This window comes from Gouania willdenowi, chromosome 11 (genome assembly GCF_900634775.1).
Source record: "Gouania willdenowi chromosome 11, fGouWil2.1, whole genome shotgun sequence".
Taxonomy (NCBI): domain Eukaryota; kingdom Metazoa; phylum Chordata; class Actinopteri; order Blenniiformes; family Gobiesocidae; genus Gouania; species Gouania willdenowi.
The window spans coordinates 20262985-20276346 of record NC_041054.1 but is presented as its reverse complement, the minus strand read 5'-3'; the positions used below and the strand labels follow the sequence as shown (position 1 = coordinate 20276346).

Below are 13362 nucleotides of genomic sequence, written 5' to 3'. Positions count from 1 at the left end.
AAGAACAAAGAAAAATGTATGTCAGAAGTGGGATTTGAACCCACGCCTCCATTTGGAGACCAGAAGTCTCGTCATTGAGGAAGATGGTTAATCTTGAGTCTGGCGCCTTAGACCACTCGGCCATCCTGACATGTAGGTAAAGGATGCATTCCAGGTTATTTATCTTCTATAGCATGATAATGTTTCAGGAAGAACTTCTACATTTGTTGTTTATTAGCTTGTTTTTCCACCGATGAAGTTAGTTTTACATTGGACATTCGACAGATATTCAGCTAAAAAAAAAAAAATGGTATATTGCTGTTACTATTGTTATTCAGCCAATACTATTAATGCAACCTTATTATTTATTGAATTAATGCAACATCAACTTGATCTTGTATGAGGTTTGATTGAAATTTCAAATAAATAATAATTGTTTGCAACCATTCAGGAACAAAAAAAACCAAAAAGCTTTGTGTCAGGAGTTGGATTGGATTTGAACCCACGCCTCCAGATGGAGACCAGAATACGAATGTTATCAGATGTTTTAAACTAATGCACCGTCAACTTTTTCATGTTTGGTTCAACTTTTAAATAAATGTAAATCATATTTATCAACTCATTCCTACTATTGAAGAACAAAGAAAAAGGAATGTCAGAAGTGGGATTTGAACCCACGCCTCCATCTGGAGACCAGAAATCCCTTCACTAGGAAAGTCACTTAAGCTTGAGTCTGGCGCCTTAGACCGCTCGGCCATTCTGACACATCAACTGTGAAACTATTCAAGTTGTCCCACTCCTGGTCAGCAGTCTTCCTATGAAAGTCACTAGATTTACTATAACTCCAACTGGAAAACAGTTTAGTAGCTCTTTTTTTGTCCGTTGCTATTGGAAATTCAACAGATATTCAGCTAAAAATTGTCAATTTTTGACCAAAGTGATTGGAATATTTTGAAACCTCAGGAGTTTGGTTTGGCGATATCAACCATATTTATTACTTTAACAATTCCAACAAATCAGGAGCATTTGAAAGATTTTGCCAGGAGTGGAATTTGAACACCGGCCTGCACTTGGAGACCAGAAGTCCCCACAAAAAGATCAATAAATGCACTTCCGTAATTGCTGTTCCTTTAGTTGTCATGACCTTCAACCCAATCCCACAACGCAGTGTGGAGCTGAGATATCGGACCGGTCTACTGCTGTCCCTAATGTTATCCAGCAAATACTATTGCAGCTACCTTATTATTTATTAAACTAATGCAACATCAACTTGAACATTTTTCATGTTTAGTTCAACTTTTAAATAAATAGTATTTATTAACTTATTCTAACTATTAAGGAACAAAAAAAAAAGTAGCGTTTGAACCAACGCCTCCTAATGGAGGACCAGAAGTCCCTTCATTGAGGAAGTTGGTTATTCATAAGTTTGGCTCCTTAGACCACTCAGCCATCCTGACATGAAGATCCTGGAATTATTCCAAGTCAGTCATCTCCAGAATGAGATAACTAGAGAGAAAACACCTCCACACTCACTATTCCTATATTATGCAACATCAACGTGGACTATTTTTAAGGTTTAACTGAACTTTTTATTACAAAAAAATCATATCTATGAACCTATTTCATCCAATCTAACAATTTAGGAACAAAGAAAAAGTCATGTCAGAAGTGGGATTTGAACCCACGCCTCCACTTGGAGACCAGAAGTCTCTTCAATGAGAAAGTTGGTTAATCTTGAGTCTGGCGCCTTAGACCGCTCGGCCATCCTGACATGCAGGTAACTGACGCATTCGAGGTTATTTATCTTCTATAGCACGATAATGTTTCAGGAAGAACTTCCACACTTGTTGTTTATTAGCTTGTTTTTCCACCCGATGAAGTTAGTTTTACATTGGACATTCGACAGATATTCAGCTAAAAAACAAATGGTATATTGCTGTTACTATTGTTATTCAGCCAATACTATTAATGCAACCTTATTATTTATTGAATTAATGCAACAACAACTTGAATTTTTCTGAGGTTTGATTTGAACTTTCAAATAAATATTAACTGTTTGCAACTATTCGGGAACTAAAAAAAAAAACAAAAAAAAACACATATTTTGTCAGGAGTGGGATTTGAACCCACGCCTGCATATGGAGACCATGATACAAATGTTGATTCATTAAACTAATGCTACATCAACTTTTTCATATTTGGTTCAACTTTTAAATGAATGTAAATCATATTAATCAATTTATTCCTACTATCAAAGAACAAAGAAAAAGGACTGTCAGAAGTGGGATTTGAACCCACGCCTCCATTTGGAGACCAGAAGTCCCTTCAATGAGAAAGATGGTTAATCTTGAGTCTGGCGCCTTAGACCACTCGGCCATCCTGACATGTAGGTAAAGGATGCATTCCAGGTTATTTATCTTCTATAGCATGATAATGTTTCAGGAAGAACTTCTACATTTGTTGTTTATTAGCTTGTTTCTCCACCCGATGAAGTTAGTTTTACATTGGACATTCGACAGATATTCAGCTAAAAAAAAAAAAATGGTATATTGCTGTTACTATTGTTATTCAGCCAATACTATTAATGCAACCTTATTATTTATTGAATTAATGCAACATCAACTTGATCTTTTATGAGGTTTGATTGAAATTTCAAATAAATAATAATTGTTTGCAACCATTCAGGAACAAAAAAACCCCAAAAAGCTTTGTGTCAGGAGTTGGATTGGATTTGAACCCACGCCTCCAGATGGAGACCAGAATACGAATGTTATTAGATGTTTTAAACTAATGCACCGTCAACTTTTCCATGTTTGGTTCAACTTTTAAATAAATGTAAATCATATTTATCAACTTATTCCTACTATTGAAGAACAAAGAAAAAGGAATGTCAGAAGTGGGATTTGAACCCACGCCTCCATCTGGAGACCAGAAATCCCTTCACTAGGAAAGTCACTTAAGCTTGAGTCTGGCGCCTTAGACCGCTCGGCCATTCTGACACATCAACTGTGAAACTATTCAAGTTGTCCCACTCCTGGTCAGCAGTCTTCCTATGAAAGTCACTAGATTTACTATAACTCCAACTGGAAAACAGTTTAGTAGCTCTTTTTTTGTCCGTTGCTATTGGAAATTCAACAGATATTCAGCTAAAAATTGTCAAATTTTTTTTCATATATTATGCAACATCAATGTGAACTATTTTTAAGGTTTAACTGAACTTTTTATTACAAAAAAATCATATCTATGAACCTATTTCATCCAATCTAACAATTTAGGAACAAAGAAAAAGTCATGTCAGAAGTGGGATTTGAACCCACGCCTCCACTTGGAGACCAGAAGTCTCTTCAATGAGAAAGATGGTTAATCTTGAGTCTGGCGCCTTAGACCGCTCGGCCATCCTGACATGAAGAGTAATGAGTCATTCCATGCACTAAATCATCTCCAGTATAAGATAACCTTTTAAAGAGCACTTTGCAAATTTGCTGTTCCTATGGTTTTACGGCAAATACTATTACAGCTGCCTTAACATTAACTAAACCAGGGGTTCTCAACTGGTGGGTCGGGACCCAAAAGTGGGTCGCAGACCTGTACTGAGTGGGTGGTGGACAGCTGGTCATAAATTAACAAATACTTAATGTCTCTCATGTTGGACTTGTCGTTTATTTAAAAAGAACCTTTTCTTTTGACAAGCATGCTGTAAAATGGCCTTATTAACTTGCAAGCTGAGCATTCAACTTCTTCAAGCAGAAGAATAGAGAATAAAGCTGCAGTATGTATAATCATTGGAATTGCAAGTTGGCCTTCCGGATGACACATCTAGTGTGGAGTTACAGAGTTTCAACGACTCTGTCTCCACCCTCTCCTCTGCACACACCCAACACAGCATAACGTGGATGGCTGTTCATCATAGGAATGGGATCCACACAAGGTTCCTGCTGCTTAACAGAAGATTTTCCTTGCCGCCATGATGAATTCGTGTTGGGTGTGGGATACATATGTATGTGTATATACGTATATATGCATATGTGTGTATCCATAAAATGAAGAGTCAGTCCTTAAGACTGCTCTACTGTAAAGTGTCTTGAGATACCATTGGTTATGATTTGGCGCTATACAAATAAAAGATTGATTGATTGATTGATTGACATCTAAAATTGTTTTAAAAGGTGTTCAATCGATTGTATTGATACAAGGAAAAAATGCATTGAATTTACATACGGCAGACTTTCTATATATGTATTTTAAAAGCGCTTTTAATATTAAAGAAGCAGTGTCGACCATTGACCACCAGGCCCTTCAGGCAGTGTTCACTGCAGTTACTGTTAGCTCTGCAGAAAGCCTCAGACTTACCATCATGTTAAAAGGAAAAGTATCAGGTTCAACCACTGCTCATTTAAACCTAACAGATCTTGGTTGCACTTCAATTTTGATATTAATATTGTATTACTTTTATGTTGAAAAACAAGCAGACGAGTCAGATAAACCTAATGTGTATTTTTATCGAAAACGTATTGAGTATTGAAAATGAGAGCAGAAAAGGTTAACATCCTGCTAATTTAAAGTGTTGGTAGGACTTTATTCAAATAAATTGTGAATTGCTGTTGTTTAGTTGTTTGTTTATGTCTATAATTAATTTATAGATGATTCCCTTACAAGGAAGAGGAATCTAGGAAACCTCACCCACACTGTCCAATATCCAGGTATTTTTATCACAGTCACACTGGTTGAATTATTATTTTGACTAAAAAGTTACTGAATCAATTTTAAGTCACTGAATAGTTTCGGGACGAATTGTTCTAAATTAACCAATATCATCAATCAGTCGAATCAGCAACAATGAATCATTATTTGTTATTACCTATAAAATGGCATTGATTTTATGGTTAATGCCAAAGATGCTGATTCTAAAGTCATATATTTTATTATGATGGTCACATATACACTTACCAATGAAGGCCTCGTATGAATGAATCTCTTGAAAAGGTGTTGCTGTCAATCTCAGGAGAGATTTCAGGTCATGCCTGATTTTTCCGCTTAAAGAGGTGCGATTATGAGCAGGTTCCCCTGCCAACCAATGACACCAAGGATGGAAGAAGACATTCATTAGATCCGCCCCCTCTTTGAAATGTCTGCTCAGAACATCTAGATATAGAAAGCGTTTCTGGCATCTAAATAGTTTTTGGCTTGGCAAGTGTAAATCCTCCTCTATCTCCATAACTAAACTAAGGTGAACAAATTTCCATCAAAATGTTCAGAAACCTACCACTCCTGCTTTAGTTTTAAATAGTTGTTCTTAGACAAGGATTTCCAAGTATACTTTGTAGTTAATTACTAATTTAACATCCTTGGGTCCTATTGTGACAATGTAGGAGGTGTTTCTTAGGTTCCATTTCCCAGCTTGGAAACCTGAGGCCTGTCTGGGGTTTGCATGCTCTCTCTGTGTTTGCTTTCTTTGGAAACTCTGGGTGTGTTGGGCTAATTGGAATGTCCTTATTGCATGTGATTAGCTGCGTTAATACATATCTCTCTATGTTACTTTCACTTTTCCACACACATAAGAGCCACACAAGGAGCAGCCCTAAATGTCACCCCTGGATGTTTCGATTTTTACAGTAATTTTTATCAGTCTGATGTGCAGAAGAACAATTAGGTGAAATTGTGTTTGTCCTCTCTAGAGGGCCAGTGTTTATATCAAGTGTTTGGAAAAACACGTCTCACAGAAAATAAAAGATGAACTGCTTTATTTGTTACTCAAAGAGTTATTTGTACCTCCAAACACTAATAGCTAGTGCACAGATGTCAAGAGTTATAAAGTCACTTAAAAGCCTTTTCCCGTTAAAGTTTGGGTAGGCAATTTTATCCAGATACACTTTTTAAGTTTTTGGTTGAAATTGTCTTTATGTCCTTACAGAAATTAAGATCTTATGTGCTCTGAAAAAGGAACAAAGAAAATCTGTCGGGAGCCTCGTACCTCCTGTGAAATCTCATCCCGCGAGACTTTGCTGCAGGAAGATGGCCACATAAACACAATAACACTCTATATTCCTTTGTTGTTTCACGTCTTATGTGGAAGAAATAAGTTTCAAGTATAATGTTAAGAAATTTCCCGGTCTCCTCTTCTGTCTACACATACCGCTTCATGTTTTCTCTGAGAGAAGTGGTCATGTGACCAGGTACTTCACATCATGTGACCATGTACGTCACGTTCTGGGATGTGTATTTGTGAAAAAGTGTTTCCATAGCGCTTTTGCATCACTGAAATTCCTCCTCATGAAAGCGTAAAAACGTTTTGCGATATTTGAGTGTTTTTTTTAAATTCAGTTGTTACCATTACCAGTTTTTACTGCGCTATTTAGATTTTGCCTTTTTCCAAGGGTAATGGAAACACAGCTAGAGATAGCACCAAGACAAGGAGATAAAAGAGTAGGCAGAAAGATACGGATGAGAAGAAGAGTCCATGTGTGCATTGCTGTCAGTTCAACAAGCAATAATAGGAATAAGGTAACATTCATCCATCCATCCATTTTTTTCCAGTTATCCGTTGCCAGGTTGTGGGGGCAACATCCTTAGCAGGGAGACCCAGACTTTCCTCTTCCCGGCCACTTCATCCAGCTCTTCCGGGGGGATCCCGAAGCATTCCCAGGCCAGTCATAGTCCCTCCAGCGTGTCCTGGGTCTTCCTCGGGGTTTCCCTCCAGAGGGACATGCCCTTAATGCCTCACTAGGGAGGCGTCTCGGGGGCATCCTAATTAGGTGTCGAACCACCTCATCTGGCTCTTCTCAATGCGGACGAGCAGCGGCTCTACGCCAAGCCCCTCCCGGATGACTTAGCTTCTCTCTCCATCTATAAGAGAGAGCCTAGCCACCTTGTGGAGGAAACTTTCAGTCATGACCCAAAGCTCATGACCATAGGTGAGGGCAGAAATGTAGATCCACCGGTAAATCGAGAGCTTCACCTTTCGGCTCAGCTCCCTCTTTACCACGATGGATTGGTGGAGACTCTGCATCACTGCAGACCCCGTACCAAGAATGAGGTAACAAACAAAAACAAAAAAAACCAACAAGCTGAGGAAGCATGTAAGGATGCACACAAACCAACAAACACACTGTGAGAAGCCCCCCTTAAATAGTCAAGGAGTGCAGTTAGAAAGATCAGCATCACCTGTGAATGTGGGTTTTTGGTCGTGCCACTTGGCGCCATCCCGGGGCCTGTGGCACTGCTTGCCTATCCAAGCCATCCCCTTTCTGTGGTGGCCGTCTGGTTGGACGGACCCTACGCTAGATTGGCTGGTTGCTGTTATGTCGGGTGGGGGTTGTAGGGGAGCATTGGGAGGGGTTTGCGTTGCCCTGCAGGATAGTGCCATTTGTGGGGGCATGGTGTGGGTTTTTCTGGTGTAATGTAAGCTGCCCGGTGGAGTTGTTTTGTTGACTGCATATTGATTGATGGGTGCTCCCAGATGTCTCTGGTTGGGAGTTGCTGCTTAGCATTGTTGTTTGCGTCATTGGCATATTTTCCCTGTGGGGGCTGCTGTCAGTCATGTGCGTGCTTGTGTAAGGTGCTTTGGGTCACCAAGGTGTGGTGCTGCCAGTTTTGGGTTCAGGAGGCTTGGCCCGGGCACCAGCTCTCAGGGCTTGCAGCACCAATGGAGCAGGCCAGGATTGGGGTCAATTACATTTTTCAGTTACATGTTCAATTACCATTCAATTACAATTAAAGTTACAAACATTTCTCAAATTTCAATTAAGTTACAATTATTTTCCATCCACAGAAGGTCAAGTAGCATTACATTCTCAATGACTAAAGTTCAATTACAATTAATTACAATTGCCTAGCCTGAAATAAATAATCTAATAAAAGTTAATCTTCCTCTTGTGTTAGCATTCTGTTAGCATCTCTTATGATAACGGGTCCTAAATCAGCTGTAAAATACACTAAAAACAAATATCTATCATCTAAATTATTTCCAATCTCTTCGTTACCTTGTTGGGCTTCCTAATCACGGAAAGTATAGGTTTTAATATTTCTTTGAATGCGAAAAAGTTACAAAGTCAATTATCTAAACTCAATTAAAATTTAATTACGATTACGACAGCAACAGATTTTTAAAATTACAATCACAATTATACTTAGGCCATAATTATGATCAATTATCAATTTTGCAACTACGACTATAATTGAGCCTAACCCTGCAGCATGCCAAGCCGATCCAGCAAGCTCCGGTGCACTAAAGTAAGATTGACTACTGTGTTATTTGGTTTCTAACTTATTACAGTTTGACTAATTCTAAACCAACCAAGCTCACACCAAATAGAAGAAAGACGTCACTTGTACAACAAACTGTATCACACCAAGTGCAGAACTGGTGAAATTTACAGTATTTATCGTCTGGCACCATTTACTTTTTTTTCTTTACTTTGTCCTCAAGTCACGATTTTCTTTACCTGATTTAAAACAAAGCTGATGGTCAACACATGATGCGGCTGATCTAACATGCAATGAATAGCATCAAAATACTAAATCCACAAAATCTGACCATGTAATTAAATATCAAAGATCTCTCCTCGTTGGTGCCACAGACTGAAAAGCACAGCCCGCTGCTCGGTGTGCGTTCTCGACCCTCAATGGACAGTGGAAAGATGAGAGCCTCTGTAAGGATGACCAGATACCTGGAGTCATGGGGCGCTGCAAAACCTTTCGCTAATCTTCACCAAAGAGAGAGTATGACTACTGACAATGGAAAAATAAACACAACAGTAAGTGCTTCTTAACCCACACAAACATAAATAAAACAAGGCAGTCCGTGTTATATAGCGTGTATTCCTGTTTTCAGGACGTTCCAATGGGGCAGTACCATTTTCAGAGACGGGAAAGGTGAATGCTGCCATTTAGTGATCATTAAACACATGGAAACATAACATTTAAAGGCATTCATAACAATAATTCCATTCTTCTTCAACTACAGGTCCAAGTCTCAGAGAAGGAGGTTTGAGGAGGAACTCAATGAGAGAATGATTCGCACTATTGACGGCATCAACTCACAAAAGTAAAGCTTTGTTTGTTCAGTGTCTTGCTGCTTTCTACTGCTTTGATTTCCACAGTCACAGGTCATGAACACACACACAAAGGCAGGGAAATTATAGATTTTTACTCAATAGATTCCTTGGAACAGCACATGCACATGTACCATATACAATATGTGCGTTTCAAGGTAAACGAAAGCATCCAAACCTATTAGTTGTGGCTGCTACATTTTAGATATGTGCCTTAATCTGAGCTCAACAGTGACCTTGCTGTTGTTCGTAGCAAAAGCTTTTTTTTTTTTTTTTACAGACCCCACACATGAAGATATACAATCAGGCATAGAACAGTTCTGGTCGTGTGTGTTGTGTGATGTGCTCCGATAATCTCATCACAGCACACACACACAACCATTCTGTCAAACCAGATCTAACAACATGACCTAATGCTGCATTAGTAGCACCTCAGCACTTGAAAGAGTGACTTGGAACGGCACCTGAAGTCAGAGCTCCTCGTCGGTGATGGAAAAAAAAAAAAAGGGCGTGTTTGTCAGCCACGTTTGAGAGATGCCAATTTCTGAGTTGTCTGGAACGCAGCATTACGTGTTTTTCAGTCAGCTCACTTCTTGATTGGCTACGTTCGATTCCATGTCACAAATCATGAGGTCATGAGTCGGGAATCGTCGACTTCCCCCAGACACGAGGAGTTTTGGTCATATATTGAACAAGTTTAATACTTATGATTCTCAGCCGCGACCTGTTTCAGAGTCGATTTCTGGGATAAATTCACTCTTAACACACCCCAGACCACAGGATAATCTTTTAAAACATAAAATGATCTGGCGTCTGCCATTCTTGGTCAGAATAGGGGTAAAACTGGGACAAAAACAGCCAGAAGTACAAAAACTGAAAGCATTTAACACTAAAAATAACTGTTATGTTTAAGTTTAAAAGAAAACAACTGAGGCTGTGATGCCCGACGCATCTCCAGACAGGAAGCACAGCACTTTGGAAAGGAGATGGTAGATGAATAAATGAATATATTCTCATATTATCCAATAACGTTCAGCCAAATTGGCTGCAGTTAATGTGGGAGTGAAAACCAATGTGTCTATATGCTGATGTGACCTTGACCAAGACATTGAGGTCTAAGTTGTATCTGATTGAGATTGAGCCCGTGTAATGTCTCCGCGCCGAACAGCATGTACCACGTTTACGAGAATTCAGTCAAATGACTCGGTTCTACTGAGTAAAAAAAGGTCCTCGAGAGGCTCTTGACATCCGCTCGTAGAATATCTATGTCAAATTACAGCCCGTTTCAACGAGCATTAACGGAGGAGTAGACATGGGGGCCCCCTGTCGCTCCCGTGGCACATACAGAGTAATGGGCCCCATTCATATATTGGTATGTGTCAATGATTTGGTACCACCAACTGTTAGAATATTTGACTCACAAATAAATGAGAAAACAACTTTAATGGATATATATGAATATGCCCCTAATCAAGTTGTGAGAAGCATAATCGTAATCTACATTGAATTTCCTTTGAAACAAAATATCACATGACTATGTTCCTATTAGGGATGAAACGATTAATCGTTAGGCAGTTAAAAATCGATTCATAGGTATCACGGTTCACATCGATTCTCTGAAAATTGAATCGCAATACTTCTTTTAAACAGCAGAGGGCGCTATATATTTATCCTTCTCTTGTCCAAATGCTGAGGCGACGGGCAGAATCTGCTACTACTTTCTTACTGGCCGCCTTCTACTCTAAACATGTTCATAAATGATTCCTTACCCCTTTAGCACTGAAAGAATATTTGTAATATTACGTGAATATCTGTAAAAGTCACGTTTTTCTATTAGCTATGTCTGCTAGCATAGCATCTCTTCTTCACTGTTAGAATTTCTGCATGCCAACCGACCACTGTGTTACCAGCGCCCTCTGCTGGTCCAAACAAATATCTGACGTAAATACAATGCAGACTGTTTTTTTTTTTTAAAGTCCAATTGTTAAGGCACAAAATACATTTTCAGTTGCACTTTTAAAAAGAAAAATAACTATTATGCAGTTTTGCATTGTTTACTATAGAACCATAATTTAAATTAATAGGCTTCTTCTTCATTTGTATTATTTCTTTATTTATTTTATTCAAGATTTATTTTTAGTTAAATTGCATTGTTTTGAATAGTTTATCAAGGGATTCTTTTGAAAATGAAAAAAAAAGTAAATAGTACAGTATTTTCTATTTTTTTTTCCAAAAAAAAATGAAGGAATATTTTTCAGTCATCATTTGTCTACAGTCCCATTTTGTAAAATAAATCGTGAGAGAATCGTATCGTGAACCCAGTATCGTGAATCGAATCGTATCGGGAGTTGAGTGAATCGTTACATCCCTAGTTCCTATAAATTTGGAAATGATGGGAAATGGGGGGTGGGCCCCTGGGCCCCCTACCCTATTTTAAAAAAAAAAGCTCTGAGCCTTTCATCACGTACATGGTTCACAGTGAACAGTAACCCATATTTACAGTGAACCAAAAATGATACAGAGAAGAAGTTATTACAGACATAGTTTTCAGGGGCAAAATGTGTTTACCGTAATCTACCTCACTGCTGTGAAAATTAGCATATGAATGAGAAACACTCTGGTCTCATTCACTAAATGTTTCCCAATTTTATAACGTGAATACCAAAAAACAGATATTGCAGAGTTTTAAAATACAAAACCGAAGCTTAATTGTTCTCCAACAACAGTGGTTCATTACTGCCCAATGCAAAAGGGTTTAGTCACCACAGCTTGGTCCTCTGTGCCCTGCTTTCTGCTTTACTTTGTGTGTCCAGACAGTGGCTGAAGTCAGAGGACATCCAGAGGATCTCATTGTTCTTCCACAACAAAGCTCTGGAGAAAGAGGTAGGCGAATGCATACCAAACTGAGCCACTGGTAAATCAATGAAAGTGCAGCGAGGTTGTGAACAAACAAAGCTGTTACATGCATGTAGAAAATGCTACTACAAGGTGAGCTATTTTTGCCTCAGACCAAAGTAATTTTTTTCCCTGGTTGATTCTGTGCATTTCTATCCCTCGTTAGCATTGTGAATCCTCATTTGCCTGTGTTGACTTCTCTCAACAGTACAGATCTAAGACACTTCCAGCCTTCAAGTACTACGTCACCTGCGCCTGCCTCATATTCTGCTGTATATTTATTGTGCAGGTCCTGGTCCTTCCCAAGTAAGTGTGCAGTGCCTTTTCCAGCGTTTAGATTGCACGCTCACTTGCATCAGTTACCTCCAGCTGTGGGAGCGGGTTGATAGGGAAATGCCATTTGACGCCAGCTGTCTCACCACCAGGACTGTAATGAAATGAAAGGGGCAGGGGAGCAAGAGTCAGAATGTTAAGAAGCCGATGGGGATTAGTTGGCTCCAGGTCTGCTAGTGCAAGATGTGGCATCTGTCTTATGACCAGGAAAGAAATGAAAGCTCATTTTAATTTACAGCTTCAGGGAACCAAAGCTGTGTTTCAACTAAGATGCAATTGATTTTCTAATTTATCTCACTCACTATTTTCCTCTATTTTAGGGTTTGTTCCACCATCGCTCTACACATTTGCCTGTGACATCATGGGTTTTATGGCAGCTCCTGTTTTTTTTTTCTTTTTTTCCTGGGAAAAACTGATTGATGAGTGAGTTTCTAACAAAAGCTGCTGTAAAACCCATGTTTCCTCACGGTAGACGTACTGCAGGCCTAATCAGAGTTTAATGAATAAAATAGAGCGTTGATTAGGTCTCTTGCCCTTTGTGCTGCTGCAGAGGTGCCATTAGGGTTAAAGTAATCGTGTGTGTGTGTGTGTGTGTGTGTGTTTCACAGAACTGCAGTTCTAGGGATCTCCTTTGGTCTTGCGTTCCTGATGTTGGCGTTGATCTTGCTCCTTTGCTTTGCCGGTCACATTCTAGTGAGTATTCCATGTTTCTCTCCATTCCATGTATTTATCAATTAAAACAAAAAACTAAAGCGATTTCACTCCACCTTAGTATTTGGCGTGCTATTGTCAGCAAGAGTGGACTGGGACATAAATTCATCCCTGTCATTTTCTGTCCATACCAGACCACTACGTTATCAGAGACACCATGTAGAAGCTGTTATTAAGTCAGTGATTCTCAACATGTGGCTCTTTATGTCTTAATTTCAATTATTGTTCTCCCAGAAAACCTTAAAAGGGGGAAACTTTTTAACCCCTCTTTTTTTAACCTATTTCCTTTGGCCATTTTGCCCTTTTTCAAAAAGACACTTTTTTCATTTCATTCATTATTTTTCCAATACATATCAGTTTTTCCTTATTTTTTTTTGTCCATTTTTGCAAGTTC

General features: G+C 38.9%; 1 protein-coding gene and 6 non-coding genes across 7 annotated transcripts in view; 1 reads left to right on the top strand and 6 right to left on the bottom strand.

Annotated features, from left to right (window-relative positions):
- adcy2b (adenylate cyclase 2b (brain)) overlaps nt 1-13362 on the top strand; it is an 85440-nt gene that overhangs the window by 49541 nt on the left and 22537 nt on the right. The window contains exons 11-16 of the mRNA XM_028461333.1: nt 8556-8732; nt 8810-8850; nt 8942-9022; nt 11843-11912; nt 12133-12230; nt 12866-12950. Coding sequence (XP_028317134.1) covers nt 8556-8732; nt 8810-8850; nt 8942-9022; nt 11843-11912; nt 12133-12230; nt 12866-12950 — 552 coding nt within the window. The remainder of the gene's footprint in view (nt 1-8555; nt 8733-8809; nt 8851-8941; nt 9023-11842; nt 11913-12132; nt 12231-12865; nt 12951-13362) is intronic.
- Nucleotides 20-130, bottom strand: trnal-caa (transfer RNA leucine (anticodon CAA)). Its single transcript has 2 exons — nt 93-130; nt 20-65 (listed from the first exon to the last, which is right to left on the bottom strand). It is a non-coding gene; the product is annotated as a tRNA-Leu (tRNA).
- trnal-caa (transfer RNA leucine (anticodon CAA)) lies at nt 633-743 on the bottom strand. The gene is made up of 2 exons: nt 706-743; nt 633-678 (listed from the first exon to the last, which is right to left on the bottom strand). It is a non-coding gene; the product is annotated as a tRNA-Leu (tRNA).
- On the bottom strand, nt 1640-1750 carry trnal-caa (transfer RNA leucine (anticodon CAA)). Its single transcript has 2 exons — nt 1713-1750; nt 1640-1685 (listed from the first exon to the last, which is right to left on the bottom strand). It is a non-coding gene; the product is annotated as a tRNA-Leu (tRNA).
- Nucleotides 2253-2363, bottom strand: trnal-caa (transfer RNA leucine (anticodon CAA)). Its single transcript has 2 exons — nt 2326-2363; nt 2253-2298 (listed from the first exon to the last, which is right to left on the bottom strand). It is a non-coding gene; the product is annotated as a tRNA-Leu (tRNA).
- On the bottom strand, nt 2868-2978 carry trnal-caa (transfer RNA leucine (anticodon CAA)). The gene is made up of 2 exons: nt 2941-2978; nt 2868-2913 (listed from the first exon to the last, which is right to left on the bottom strand). It is a non-coding gene; the product is annotated as a tRNA-Leu (tRNA).
- On the bottom strand, nt 3272-3382 carry trnal-caa (transfer RNA leucine (anticodon CAA)). Its single transcript has 2 exons — nt 3345-3382; nt 3272-3317 (listed from the first exon to the last, which is right to left on the bottom strand). It is a non-coding gene; the product is annotated as a tRNA-Leu (tRNA).